The following is a 15,453-nucleotide window of genomic DNA, read 5'->3' as shown; positions in this document are numbered from 1 at the left end:
CCAGAATGCCATTCGCGCCATCCAACTAATGATGTGCGGATTTCACAACTTACCAGCGTGGAATGCTTCCAATGCGGAAAAGAGAGTGGGGGGTGGAGGGGAAGTAGCAAGAGCGGTGAAAGTGTTCCATCAACCTTCGGTGCTGTTCCATTTGACGCGAGGCCAATTAGCTCTATTTGATGCCCCGACAGCCGCGTGCCGCAGATTGGGTGTACCGTCGGTGACGGCTGTGTTATCCATTTGACCGGAAAGCGCCGCTCTGTGACGAGGCGGGAGGACGATGCCTTGTCATGGTATTTTCACGGCCCGATTAGGCCGGTGACGTCAGAATAATGGAGAGCACTCAGCCTCTCTGATTTCCAAGTTAACAAACGTCCGAGCCGCCATTTACTTTAATTTACTGCGATCAAAGTCGAAATAGTGGACAGTGTAAGCTTTACAATGCATAGCTGCGTTCGGCCAACATACTGAATGGGGGGGGGGGGGTTCTCTTTCGATTAGGTATTTTCCCACATACACAAGACTTTATAATAGCGGTTTGCATAATGTTTGTGTGTTGTAACAGGTTTGTTGAATTCGGTCCATAGCTAAGGTTGTAATAATTTTTGAGTCGAGTTGGTATTTTAAGTCCACTTTATGCACAGTAAGGCTAATCGGGACTGGACCTACAGTTTAAAGTGGGATCCGAACCACCTCCACCGGGTATCGAACGCGAGACCCCTTAATTACAAGGTGACAACGCGCCATCGGGAAGGCCAGTAGTAATAGTAGTAGTAGTACTATATCAATTACATAAATGGGTCACCTAACCATAATTCTGCCATTAATAATAACTAATTGGTTGTTTTGGTTTATTTTACTTCTTTTCTGCCACTTTTGGCTAATCGTGACGTAAAGATGAGTGATGATATGATGAAATTGATGAAAGGACATTAAGAACACCCATGCTCAAGCCGGTATTCGAACCCAGGACTCCTGGCTTTGTAGCGTGCTGCACTAGCCACTCCGCCACATAGGTCTTCAATATATAATTTCATTACAGAGGGACAAAATTGGCATTAACTCTTATCTATCTATAATATACATATTATATTCATGTACAGTGTTTTATTTTTTCTATTAAGAAAGGTTCCGATACTCTTCAAGTTGGTTTGTTATTGTTTTGATCGCAAGAACTACTCAATATATTGTGGTATGTTCCTAAATGATCCTGCACCCTTGTAGTTACACACACATACACACACACACATATATGCATACATACATGCATTTCTTTCGTTAAAAAAAAACATTGTCAGTTCTATTCTCACATTTAAAAATGAGTCAGTACTGTGTACCATTGCGTACCGCCAGAATAAAAGCACTATAATGGGAGAGAGAGGAAAACGCAACATCCTGTGAAGGTATGGGGGGCATGTGTTGTTGATTCCCACACACTCACAATCTAGGCCATTTGTGGAGGTGATGTGATCAGCACCATACTCCGGCCTACGCTGACAACTCTGCCACAGAAATCGGACTGTATCATACCAGTCAGCACAGAAAGTACATTAAATTTTCCTAGATAACCAAGTTATATCAGAAAATCTCAAGAGTTGTTGTGACATCTAAATTTTATACTGGTCACCTGTCAGCAGTACTACTACAGTACCTTTGACTTTTGGCAATATGACTGTCTTAGCAAATGGCTGCGATACAATAAAGTGAGTGACATTGACGTCCATTAAATATGAACGACAAACAAACCTTGTTTCCCGAGAGTTTGTGCAAGGTCTTTCGTGTCTGGTTATGAAGCAGATGAACGTTGACAGTTATCAGAAGAGTTTTTGGTAAAATCTCCCCTGCTGCTTCTTGTCCCTTCCCTGTCTCCTAGCAACGCTCTTGAGTGGACCGGATTTTTGTTAACAATGTGCATCGCTAGACACGGCGTATCTTGGAATCAAGGGAAGACATCAAAAGTAGTTTGTTTATCCTTGAAAATTGTCCAAAATGGCTTCTGTCTTTAAAAATCACAGACACAAATCATGCTTCAATAATCTGGAGACAGTGCGACGGCATTGACTCAAACAGAAACTACACTTGAATCATAATATTATCATATATGACTGTTTCATATTATCAAAGCACATTTTAAAATTTTAGATGTAATGTAATACTTTAGAATGGGTAAAATATACGAGGCGTGACTATTAAATAACGGAACCTGTGTGGAAAATCGTGTTAAAGAGTAAATATACAGTTCCTCACATGTACAAAAATATTTTGGGTTAAAATCGTATCAAAAGTTTGAACTTTACATGTCTAGAAATTACCTTTCAGTGATCAAATTCCAACTTACCAATAACTGAAGTATGTCAAGAACTAGGGTCTCCCCGATGGCGTAGTTGTAATGCCATCGCCTTGTAATCGCCCGGTGGAGGCACACAGAGGTTCAGATCCTACTTGAAATTGTAGGTCCAGTCCCGAATAGCCTTTCTGTGCATAAAGTGGACTTAAAAACTGAATTCATGTCAACCGTTCTCACTTCAAATCCGCCTGCAATCCCAGAAGTTACTTAGCATTGGCTCACTGTCGTCATTTTATCGAGACGCCTCATGTGTACACATGGAAATACCGAACTGCGAACTTACGACGAAGTGAGCTAACTGACGATAACATGGTAATACTTCAGATGTTTCTTGGAGAATGAAATTTTCCTTGAAAATTTCACGTGGAACAGAGAGGAAACACCAACATGTCCTGGGCATTCGTTGGAAAGTCGTCGTCGTTTAAATTGCTGGAGCAAGACTACTGTGACATCAGAAGTGTGTCACGCGATGGTGCTCTTCCCCCATGTCAAGCACGAGCAACAACATGTCAGTCTTAATTTCATCCGTGTCTATAAATAGACCAGTCATTAGCTCTGTACGTACTCCATTAGATCAATGATCTCTGGCAAGTGGAGGCAGGGAAAGGTTGCATTGCAGGGCTGGGTTGCTCCTGGCTTTATAGGATTTGAATTACCAAGCAGAACAAAAAACAATAATTTGAAAAAAGAAAAAAAGAACTATTATCCTGCAGCAATATTTGCCTGTGGTGCAAATGGACATTTTGTAATAATGAGGTAATGTTGTTATTAAACACAAATGAAACCTTGCACAGAATACAATGTAAATGCAAGACTTTGCACTTGAAACTCAGATTGGTTCAAATTCTCTTCTCAGAATACTTCACTAATCTTTCATTTCACCAGAATGCCTACTGCTCTCGAATTGGTTCTATTCCCGTCAAGCTATTGTCCGTTTACTGAAGAACAAATGCCCGTAACTATAGACAAATTCTATTGGTTAATACCAATGGCAGTTTTTCCACAGGCATTTGCGCCGTATGGATATACTATGTGGAATAAAGTTATAACACGTAGCTAAGCTTCTGTAGTGAAATTATGAACAATCTGCATTAAGAATTAACCAATTGGAAAGCAAATACTCACCACAAAGTCACGTACTTTTGTCCATGCTGGCTTCTTTCCTAGTGTGAACGGAGAATAGCCAGACTGGACTGTCAACCTAGCCATTGTCTATCTGTAGATCATCTGCAAATGTCCACTTAAACATTTGAGTTGATTTCCAAATTTATCTTTTCGCCAAACACCATTTGTGTTCAACAGGAACCAATTCAAGCTGTCTCGCGAAGGACGTTGTAACTGAGAAACCAAGGTGGATTCATTCATTTTTTTTAAAATCACTGATTAAATCAATTTAAAGAAATAGTTAATAGAAAAATATATATAAGGATTTTGTAGATATCAGAATCACTTTTGGTGAAAGTACATTAATTTCGTAAGCATTTAATGGTCGTTATTAGGGTCTAAGAAAGGAAGAGAAATGAAACAAAATATATGTACTGATGGTGGGTAAAGCTAATACGTAAGGAAATATATTATGTTAACTGTAAACCAACTTATATTTACAGGGTGACTACTCACCGATTGGCTCCGGGAATTCTGCGTGAATATTTCTCCGTAGACGTGAAAAATTGCAACTTTTATTAATCCAAATCCAATTGAATTTATACATAATTATAAATATCCTGAGGCAAATTTTGCACCGCTTAGATTTATTTTTATAGAAGAAGTATAAGAAATTTGCGTTGAAATAAAACAGAATTCTCTCAATGCCTGTTAGTGTCCTTTCCACACAAACAAAACAACACAGTAATCATCAAGCAAGTTTGTATTTCTTACACAGTTATTTGACACATGAAGGGCTTCCATCTGCCGACAAAAGGTAACCATACTCTAGCAACTAAGAATAGGGAGTTTACGTCTTGACATCCCTGTCGTCAAAACTTTGGTTACTGCTCTGTTCGTGTGAAGATTCAATTAACGATACGAGTCTAATGTGTTTTCAGAGTTTGTCCTGACGTCACTCTTTTCATGTTCTTTCCAGCGGGCTGCAAAGACGCCTGCAACAGACACGGGACCTGCTCTCTGGAGGACGGCGAATACAGATGCGTGTGTGCGGACGGATGGGCGGGCAGCGACTGCAGCATCAGGCTGGAGATGGAATGCAACGACGAGATTGACAACGACGAAGGTGGGTACAGGCAGACGACCCTCCACCAGAAAAAACTCCGGAAGTGGAGGCAGTCGGACACCAAGTTAGATAATATTAGTACTGAGGACTGTTCAGCTCAAATACATGCATGCACGCACCAAACTTTGTGATAGTGTACAATATACATGGCTACAGGATTAATACACACACAGAATCAGACCACTTAGGGCCTTGTGGGCTGTTGAGCTTTGTCTTCACTTATTGAAATTTAAATGCTGAGTGCGTCAGCATTTGCACCAATTATTTGGACAAGCCTCTAAAATAAATAAAAACTACTATATTAAAATTCATCATTATCTCTTCATCAACAGTAAACTGAAATATAACTTAACACTAAAATTTCCATACCTATTATAAAAGCTAAGGCCGTGTAAGAACAATCCACGCACATAAGGCGAAACACAATGTAATACACGTGCCACAGTAGCTGAGTCGAGCCGCCTGAAGCTTATTAGCGTGCAACATTGCGTTAAGTGGCCTATATGGAAGAAAGGTTGGCACTTCAGTGCATTTCTTAAAAGGGGGCTTTCTTATAATCAAAACTTGTTCTACAAAGCACGAAATATCTGAATGAAGTTGTGTTTCACAAGTTTTAACGTTATGGCATGTACGTTACTTCATTGTACTCATTTCTCTTTTACACATTTCTTCTTTCTGTCGCGATCTCACAATTTTCTCCATAGGAATATACGTAAATATCTTTTCGCGAAATCTGATAGCGCATCAGAATGGAACCACATCTACACAATCAATTATTCCTTTTGTTGTGCCTTGCTTTTTGGCAACTTTGGCACAAAGTTTGGTGTGTGTGTATGCGTGTGTTTGCTAAAGATCGAAACTTAATAACATTTTCAATGTTTGTAGATGAGAACAAAAGTATAGAGGGTAAATTGACAAGAGAGTTCAGTACAAAGAAAAAAAAAAGAGTCAAGAATTTATAACAATTACAAGAATAATTAAGTTGGTAACTCGTTTATATTTCAGTAAAAAAAATAATCAAACATTTGATTTGACCGTATATATACACGTTGAAAGTACCATCAGTTGTTCCATAATGCTATCTGAGTGTGTGTCTCTTTATAAGTGCTCAATAAACGATACGGGCGATTAGAAGAGCGGTCAGTCGAAACATCTTACTCCAATACATTGTTCATCTGAAAAACCAATTGTTCCAGTATTATCATGCATTGGAATCCAGAGGATTAATATCAGACGTTTATTTACTCGATGTTGCAAACAACCATCTCTGTTCATCTTCAAAGTCAACATTTCCAAACTGTACAATCGTTCGAATACATTTGTTCCATTGCTGTTTACCATTACGTTTGGTACTTTTGTGTAGCACACAATCTTCAAGGTTAATTGAACAGCATTTTTTTAAGCAAAATGTAAAAAAAAAACAATTAATTATTTGCTTGTGCTCAAGATTGAAAAGAATGTTTTTAAATACGAGATACATTGTTTCTTTCGCATCAAATTGCATTGCTTTCTTTGTAATTTTTATTTCTACAATACTTTGTAGGTTGCTATCTCTTGGAAACCTGCCGCTATCTCTTGTCATATCTTGCAGCATCAGTGTTCATCTCGTTTATTCATCCCTGCTTCGGTTTCCTATTGTCCTATCTGAATGGGTTATACTTCATACGCCATTTGGGAATTCTGTTGCCAGTCATTCTTTGGACATTTCCAGACGCAGCTCAATCTTCTCACTCTTACTGCAGTAGTTCATCATGCAGGCCTTGCACAAGTATTACGATTGTGCATTTCTCCACCCATCCTCATTTCTATTTTTCCAACATCGTCACATTAGCAATCTAAGCAACACGTTTTTTTTAAAAGTACTGTAAGGCATATTACATGGTCCAGCATGTACCAAGTAAGGACTTTTCAGTCCATAACATTACTAGGAAGTAATTTTAAATAACATTTTATAATATGTAATTTTTGCAGTTTAACCTCTGTTGGTAAGTACTTACATTTATCTGTACCACTTAAATATTATTCATACTTATTTATCGTCAGTAATCATATTGTGCCTTAATGATTAAGATGTTCTCAGCGATCTAATTATGCAAGAAGAATGCTTTTGCTAAGTACGACTTTTTTCGAGATCCAGCATTTTTGTTTAGGTTTGACCAGGAATATCATATCTTTTATGTAAATTATACATGCAGTCTATATCTTTTTTGTTCTTTGGAACGAGATGAAGTACCGGAAGGCTCCTTTGGGAGTGATTCAGGTAGGTAGGTGTTGCTGACCAATGGAGTGCCTTAGTCGTGATGCCGTTTATGTTTTCCCAGACGGGATGGTGGATTGCTCGGACAGCGAGTGTTGCACGCACCCTTCGTGCACCGACCACATCATGTGCCTGGCCTCCAACGACCCCGTGGAGGTCCTCCTTCGCAAACAGCCGCCGTCTGTCACCGCCTCGTTCTACCAACGCGTAAAATTCCTCATCGAGGAGAACAGCGTACAAAGTTACGCCCATAAGGACGAGTACACTGAAAGGTAAGGCGTTTCCGGATAGTCATTTTTGCTGCATTAAATACAACATACCCTTGGCTTTTCTTTGTAGCTTTTTAGCACCGTAATCCCTCTCTTAGCCTACAATGTCTTTTGTCTAGTGTTTGACCCATTGCCACTATGTGTGTTATGTTCTGGTCACCAGATTCACAATTGTTTATTTTTTATATATATAATTATAATACTGAAACATGATCATTTTATCATGAGATGTGTATATATTTCACATGCATACATAAATTCAATCCATATCCAATTGGATATTGTGTATTATATATGTGTGCGCTTTTATTTGCACATCCACAAAAAATGTTTCACAGTAAAAAAAAAATGAAAATATATATTAGTCTTAAATTTTAAAATCATAGGTACAGCTAATGTTCAAAGTCCAAAGTTACAAGAAAAAGAGGAAGTTTGAATAATTTCAAACTTGTTCTTGACATTATTTTTATACTTTTCTTGTGTTTTTATTCTCATTCTTTCTTTTACTTCACTCTATGATTTAAGTGCTGTACATCGTATGGTGAATTCGCAAGGAGTTGTGTTTGTCTGTTTATTAACTGCACCAAGTTTTCTCCTATTTATATATATATGTTTATATGTATAACGTAAGGGAAAGAAAAATATTCAATACATTTGTTAGCGAAACGGTATTTGATCTGCTTTGCAGAACAGGGAATTATTGTAACACATCATGCATGCGTTTTGTCTACTTCAGTAATTAAATTTTATATCAAGTAGCGAAGACAACATACAGACAGCTTGCTTGATATGAGAATAAGTCAAACACAAAGGAAGTAGAGTTTATTCTTTCTACAATTAATAAAGAAGTTTATGAGCTTGGCATCATAAAAGTTACGATATCAGATATTGAGGAAAGAAATACATACATGTTTTATTGAAGAAAACACTTAAATATATTCAAACACATTATGGTAGACACAAGTGCAGTTCGAAAAAAAAGTAGTAGTTGACAAATGTCTTAGTGTTACTTTTCTCCGAAAAGATTCTTTTTAAATAATATAATAGAGTTAGTTAATTGTTTAACAAAAGCAGATTGTTATTGTGACATTACTCAAATACACTTCATTTTAAAAATATTGATTGTGTACATGTTACAATCAAGTTTTTGCCTAGTACTTCTTCTAAAAAACTTGTGTCTGTCATCTTTTATGGTGTGGCGTCCATGTGTGACTCTTCCGCTTACCCTGACTCTTCTTGTACTACTGTAGTCAATTCTGGAACTCATTTACGCCGCGGTAAGTTTGACGTTTACTTCTTATGGTTACACACAGTATTAGTTCCCCCAGAGGGAGACTATGTTGAAACAAGCCCTTTCTGAAACAACTACAAGCGACAAGTCAGAAATTTGAAACAAATAAGGAAAATCGAGATGTACACCGTTAGGGATTATGTTATGTTAGGCTCCGCATGTCAAAAAATGGTTCTTTTTCAATTTTCTCTTAAGCGCCCCATACACGGTGCAGTTTTTGCGCAACGGGTACCAGCAAGATATTGCAACACGAAGCACGTGGTACAGTTGCAATACCTGTTCGTGCATATTACGCACAGCGGACTGCAGTAGAATTACTATGTTTAGAAAAATCTCCGTAGGAATAAAGAACTGTATTCAATGGTTTTATTCCACCACTCTACGGTTAAAATTAGTCGATAACGTTGAAACATGAAAATGATTGAAGAACAAGTGTTACTAATACACATTTCTTACCTTCTAACCAAAAATCCATGTATTTACAGTGCTAAGCAGAAATATGGAATACACAAACTAGAATACGGAACTGATGGTGGTAGGAGTACGAAATAAGAATAATCGGAACCTTAAGCATATAGGAAAAGTACAAAGTAATACAATATGTAAACGAAAGCAGGTTTAATCTATCATATTGTCTTCATGGCTATTGGCTACAAAATGAGATATTACAGAAAGGAACTAACAAACTCTTCTAAAGATGCATGTTAGGTTCAACGCGGAGCATTTTATTATAAGTTTCGCGAATACCGACACATTGGGTCATGTCATTATTTGCAGCGTATATTTAGTGAAATGGAGCTTTTAGTAGAAGTTTACAGCTTTAGATTAAGAAATGATGAATTTAGTCAACCGTGCTGTAATATACGCATCGAGAAAAATACTGCAATACCACTTAACTCACGAATTAACGATTTGATACAAACCGGTACATCTCTGTCAGAACATGAAATGAAATTTTGTTTACAAGGTGATTCAGTGCAAACTGTAAAGCTGAAAAGTACACACTAGGAAGAGCAAAAAAAAAAAGTCTGTCAACATGAGTCCTCCAATGATCTGTTTATGGATGTATGAGTGTGCTGTTACGATCCACTACTGACGTGTTTCTTGATATTCATGCCTACCGTGCACTGTTCTCCTTGAACACTTGTATAAGCAAGCTGTAGTGTCATCCCACTTCCTCAAACACAACTGTTGAACCACACATGCAACATATTTATATCATTTTAGTTCCATTTCGTCAGATACACGTGTGTGAATTCTTCATACTTCTGTCATTACGCTTCAAATGTATGGTAAACTTCCGGCGTGTAGCTTGGAGTAATCGTCAGATTTAAGGCTAAAGCTTTTCTTGTTTAGTATTATGTTTTTAGTTTTATTAACAGGGATAATTCAGTGACTTCAAAAATTTTACTAACCGTAAAGTTGTATCATATTTTGGATCGTACGAAAAAAGGTTTGCAAAGCACTCTTGAAATTCGAAATATATGAAAATAAAAAAAATATATTGGTGGTTAGGGTATAAATACAATAATAAATCACAAATGTAATTGATAGTACAAAAATATATAGATTAGGATGTTAGACATTCATGAAAATTAACGCAAAAATGTCATCACATTTACAAAATCTGTTGGTTTGACGATGGTCCAGATAGTTATGCAGAACGAGTACCGGTAATTTTATCTGATCTTCCGTTCATGTTAAAAATCTCGGTTACAGTACCTTCAAAATTAACAGTTCTTTTTGTATTTATTTATACTGGCTCTACTCTATTCATGCATAACACCACCAATTTAAAAAGAAGTAACCATAACGAATTAATAATTATTATTTTTCGATTGGAGAGGTGTGTGTGTGTGTGTGTTGTGATCTTATTCCAGGTATGAAATTCAAGAATATTTAATATACTAATAATGGAATGTAATACACACACACACACACAAAACTCATTTTCACAGTATATGATTGGTTTGGTTTATTTTACTTCGCTAATTGTAAAGATGAGGATGAGTGACAATATGATGAAATTGATGAAGGCACAAAGAACATCCATGTCCAGGCTAAGATTCAAACCCGGACCCTGGCGTCGGTGCTCGATGTGATAACCACTTTCACAGTATGTGGTAAATCCATTTAAAAAATACTTATATTTTATCATTACCTTCAAGATAAATGTGATTTTTTTACAATTTGCATTTGTTTCGAACTCTTGAGTGATTGAATCATTTTCAACCACAAAAATAATTTTCTGTTGCCTCTAAGTTAAACCAACGCTAAAATGGTTACAATATATATACAAAATAAATAAAGTTCAGATATTTATTAAAACATAACAATGTTGGAGATTGTAATCGGGTAGGTATAAACAGGGTCTGACATTAGTTTGTCAATTCGATTATGTTAGGTTATACAGAAGTATTTTAATTAATGTAGTTGTAATCAGAATCTGGTGTAAATATTCCATAAGGGCGTTTTCTTTTTTAAAGTCGGTCATATATGTTGATATATTTTCCCGTATCCGTTCTTTTTTATTTTTTAGAAAGCTGGATTAAAATTGTATGGACTAGGTGCACCAGGATTAGTTAATTTCGCGGAGAAGTTTCTGTGATTTTATTGTCAATACTTGTCGAGCGCGTTGGTAGCGTCGTCGCCTTGTAATCAAGTGGTCCCGGGTCGGATACCCGGTGGAGCACACAGTGGTTCGGATCCCACTTTAAACTGTAGGTCCAGTGCCAATTAGCCTTGCTGTGTATAAAGTGGACTTAAAACACCAACTCAATCAATCAATCAATTGACGAGGGCATATTTGCGTAATTTATATTAGTACAAGGTGCAGTATTTTGTTCGCTATATCTCATCACGAAAATTATCACCGTGTATGGGTGCCTTTAGAGAAAACTAAATCAGTTCATATTTTTATGAGGGGGGGAACATTAAACACAGTCCAGGAAAAATATACTTTATTTAAAACTGTAGTCCATCCTATGTCCTTCATATACACGGTATAATGACGCGGTATATTTTTGCGTGGATATAATATGCTGTTTCAAATAATACTAAGAAACGAAGCACACAGACACTTCCTCCACATCGTTTCTTAGGAGGGATTCAGCATTTCTTACATTATATTTTAAGAATAACAACAATAGATACTCCAAAATCGAAAATAATATTGAACTAATACTGTGTTTCTACCATTATTATCACTTCTCTATTACATTTATTTTTGTATGTCGTTTTTTGGTGCACTTTGGGCAAACCCCTTGGCGCCATCCCCTCCCGTGTCTGCGTCTTGTGTACCTTGACCCCTTCCCGTCACCCGTCCCAACTCACAATAAGCGCTTTTTATGCATTAATATGTTACTGTAATGTAGTGTAGCATTTTGTCTTTTTTAATTTTTGTCGGTCAAATCATAGTGTTGAAGTATTAACTATCTCATTGTGTTTCTAGAATGTAATTCATTACAGATAGAACAAGCAGTACAGATTTAACGTAAATATAAAGTTAATGTGTTTGCTCTTATCAAAGGTATTACACGCAAGATGCGTGCATTAATTATGTTGTTATAGTTATTATTAATATGCAAAAAGATATAATAAAAATGTGTATTACACAATGTTTTGTTTAGAAATGGGGAGAGTAAGAAGTAAAAACAGTACTGTCTTGAAATTCATACATTTAACAGTGCTAAAAATTTCATGAAGTTTATGCAATTTTTAAGACTCTGTATTTATGAAGTTATATTATGATAGTCATAAGCATTTACAAACAGCTGTAAGCTACATTGAAAATTATTATTTTGTGATCTTAATAGATTATTGTCCGAATGCATGTTTCTGTTTGCATTGTACACAGTATAATCAAAGTTATTTTGGTTCACTAAAATCCAGGGCAAACTACTATGAACTCACAATATATCATTACGGTGATGTAGGAAATATAAATTATACTGTTTTTACTAATTCAATTTATTCGAAACCATTTAACGATGGTTTATTAATTATTAATTTATTAATTTATTGATTATTTCTTTGAAAATAAAAATTAAGCAAATTATTTTACAATTTACATTCCAAATATGTGAATATGTATGAAACCATTATAAGTAAAATCTTTATATTAGTTCCTAGCTTTTTCCAAATTGAGAAATGAAATTGCTTTTACTGTGATAAACCATAGGTTCTCTAATAATGACGATATCCATGGAAAAACTCATATTTAAGTAACAAAATTACTATATTTGTAGGAATATAACATGTTATTTACGTAATAGGGAAAAGTCATTTTTCAATAATATAGCAATACAATCGTTTACAAGTCATATGGCATATATTTTATAAGTATTTTTAATAACACATAAAGAGCGTTTGACAATGTCAAAGTCTCTACATACTGAACAATTTCAGAAGTTATTTTAATGGACGACAAAGCAAATTACGACATATTTATAATGTTATAACATTAGTTGTGGTGTATTACCTCCATGAAAATACAAGTATTTCTGCCCTTTATGAGTGAGTGAATATTTTTGGATTTGTTTAATTTTTGATGGTTCATACTTGCAGAATAGTATTTCACATGTATTCACCACTCTCCCTATTTTATGTATGTCGGTGTTTGTTTTCAGTGGACAATTTCCAATGAATTCATTACTTAACTTTCAACTGAAAGACGAAATGTGTCAACTGCATGATTCCAGGGCCGGTTTAAACGAGTGTTCTATTCATTGGTAGCAATTGATCTACAACGTTGTGAAAATGTAGCATGGAAAGAATATTTTGTACCATGAGATTCTGCACCAGTACAATTTAGTCCATTGGAATCACTTGCCAACACTACTTTTTCCACAAGTCTTGAAAGACACTTCTAAAGCTTTCAGACAACATGGCTGTACATTGTTTCATATCGCATGCATGCATCTTACGTTAAGGCCTATAGTGTTTCTTTATGAAATGTATAATGTTCACTGTACAAAAATATTCAACTAACTCTGAAGTTTACAAGAATATGAAGCTTGTAGCATATGTTATTATTCATAGCTTGCACTGCAGCACCTCAAGCCTCCAATAGCACTTTCACTATGAGCCAGCTGCATGATACAATGTTATGGTATTTTCTGTATTTGCTATGATCGGCTTTCTTTCAGTCGACGATTTATCAAGTTTCGATGTTTTCTTACGATGTTAGAACGTTCACTTCAGTTTCAGTCAGTAGCTAGTAGGGTTAGAGTGACACTGTTGGGGAGATCAGTAACCGAAATATGTTTTTTTTTCTTCTTTGTTCCTCGTTTCGTACACAAACAGGAGAGTGTCTGTGATCAGAGGAAAAGTGGTGACGCCACAGGGCCTAGGAATTATAGGGATTCGAGTTAGTGTCGACAGGGATTCCAGATTTGGCTTCACTCTCACAAGAGCAGGAGGATGGTAAGTACAAGTTACTTTTATTTATGCTTTAATAAATGCTCGTATAATGTGAAATCCGTTATTTATAGATCAGAACTTCAGATATTCATTTTTTATCTGTAATCTGTACATTTGTTACTGAAAGGTTCGCAAAATCAATTTATTGTTATTCCTGGTTGATTTGAAGGATGGAATTGCGATTAATTGAAGAGACCAAACTGTTTGGTATATTGTATGAACGAACACCTTTCTCAGAATTTCTATATTTACATGTAGTGGAATAGTCTCCTTTCTGTACAATTCGTGAAAAACAAATCGGTGAAGATGTACTAAGACCCGATCAGATATTAAATTTGGCCTGATTTTGAAATGAGTAATGCATCTCATTGGCTCATTCTGTTCCATTTTGGGAGATGTTGTAGTACATATTATATTGCGTATCACACCCCAAATTCATGGATCTAGAACCAGAAAGTTTAGGAGGGTCTTCATCTTATGACGTAAGCACCCACTAAGAAGGGATTTTTCAAAATTCAACGTCTAAGAGGAAAGAGTGAAAGGTATGTTAAGGTTTTCCTAATTTTGATACGTTTACAACCAAACTTTCTGGACTAAAAGCGTAAAATGCTTATATTATAAATAGAATTCCTCCAAACTAGGTGCTGATCTTATTACACATCTCGATATGGTTGTGTTTTTACAGAGTTGATAATTTTTTATATCAACTCATATTGATGTGAATTAATATGTAATACGTACTGATGTGCTAAACAAATGCTTCATATTTATGTTCTACTCATTCATTCTACCTTCAGAATGTGTCTTGAATTTGACGATTTGGTTTCACATAATTGATTTCGACGTTTTCTATCATCTGATGAACGAACATATAAATATAATAACGCGGGTGAAACTGCTGGTGGGTCACTAGTATCATTTTAGATTAGTGACAGCGTTTTTCTCGCTCACCAAAACTCAGCTCCCTACTTGTCGTTGGTTTTAGCATTTTTTACACAACTTTTTCAACGCTTTTCAGCGGCTTCCATTAATATAATTACATCTCTATCTCCTAGTACAGACTTTTTTTACAAAAAAAAAGATCACCAGCAAACAATTGATTTAATACCTTTAAAACCGGACACAAAACAAGCCATACATTGGGCAATGTGTTACGTAAATCGAGGTGAAGTTCATTGAACTTGTTTATTGATTTCCAATGCACCTGCGCTGAAAGGATTGCCCAGCCACACACTACCTGGTCGTCTCTTTCAATTTCCTCTCGCAATTATTCGTAATTAGAGAAAGCGTCGTCCCCCCTCCCCCATAGAGGACGCTAATCTAACCGTTTTATGTATTTTTTGCGAGGCTAAAGCACACACAAAAAAAATAATTACAAAAATGGCAGACCTCGTTGAGTTTTATTTGCAAACAGAAAGACCGCGTGCTTTGTGATTCGTGTTGTAGTTAAATATATTTAGCAAAGCTGAGCTCCAATTCTGGGTACGGTTGTCAATATTTTTCTCGGTTTCATTTTTGCTTCCGTGTGTCGAAAACGGGGGCTCGGTTCTCGCGGAAAGCGAGTTTAAAGTTGCCAGAAGGAAATGGGAGAGGGGGGGTGAGCTGCTGTTTCTTCCGCTACAAGAGGGCGGTGAAGGT

General features: G+C 36.2%; 1 protein-coding gene across 6 annotated transcripts in view; it reads left to right on the top strand.

Moving 5' to 3' along the window:
• Positions 1 to 15,453, top strand: part of Ten-a (Teneurin-a transmembrane protein) — an 884,426-nt gene that overhangs the window by 737,292 nt on the left and 131,681 nt on the right. For 5 of the 6 annotated variants that reach the window (XM_083119054.1, XM_083119053.1, XM_083119051.1 and 2 more), the window contains 4 exons: positions 4,431 to 4,577; positions 6,899 to 7,106; positions 8,354 to 8,380; positions 13,699 to 13,818. In XM_083119054.1, the coding sequence (XP_082975180.1) occupies positions 4,431 to 4,577; positions 6,899 to 7,106; positions 8,354 to 8,380; positions 13,699 to 13,818 (502 nt within the window). The remainder of the gene's footprint in view (positions 1 to 4,430; positions 4,578 to 6,898; positions 7,107 to 8,353; positions 8,381 to 13,698; positions 13,819 to 15,453) is intronic. The other variant, XM_083119052.1, reaches the window with a different exon arrangement.

The sequence above is a fragment of the Lepisma saccharinum genome, chromosome 3 (genome assembly GCF_977018435.1).
Source record: "Lepisma saccharinum chromosome 3, izLepSacc3.1, whole genome shotgun sequence".
Taxonomy (NCBI): Eukaryota; Metazoa; Arthropoda; class Insecta; order Zygentoma; family Lepismatidae; genus Lepisma; species Lepisma saccharinum.
The sequence above is the reverse complement of the archived record's forward strand: the minus strand, read 5'-3'. Positions and strand labels throughout refer to the sequence as shown.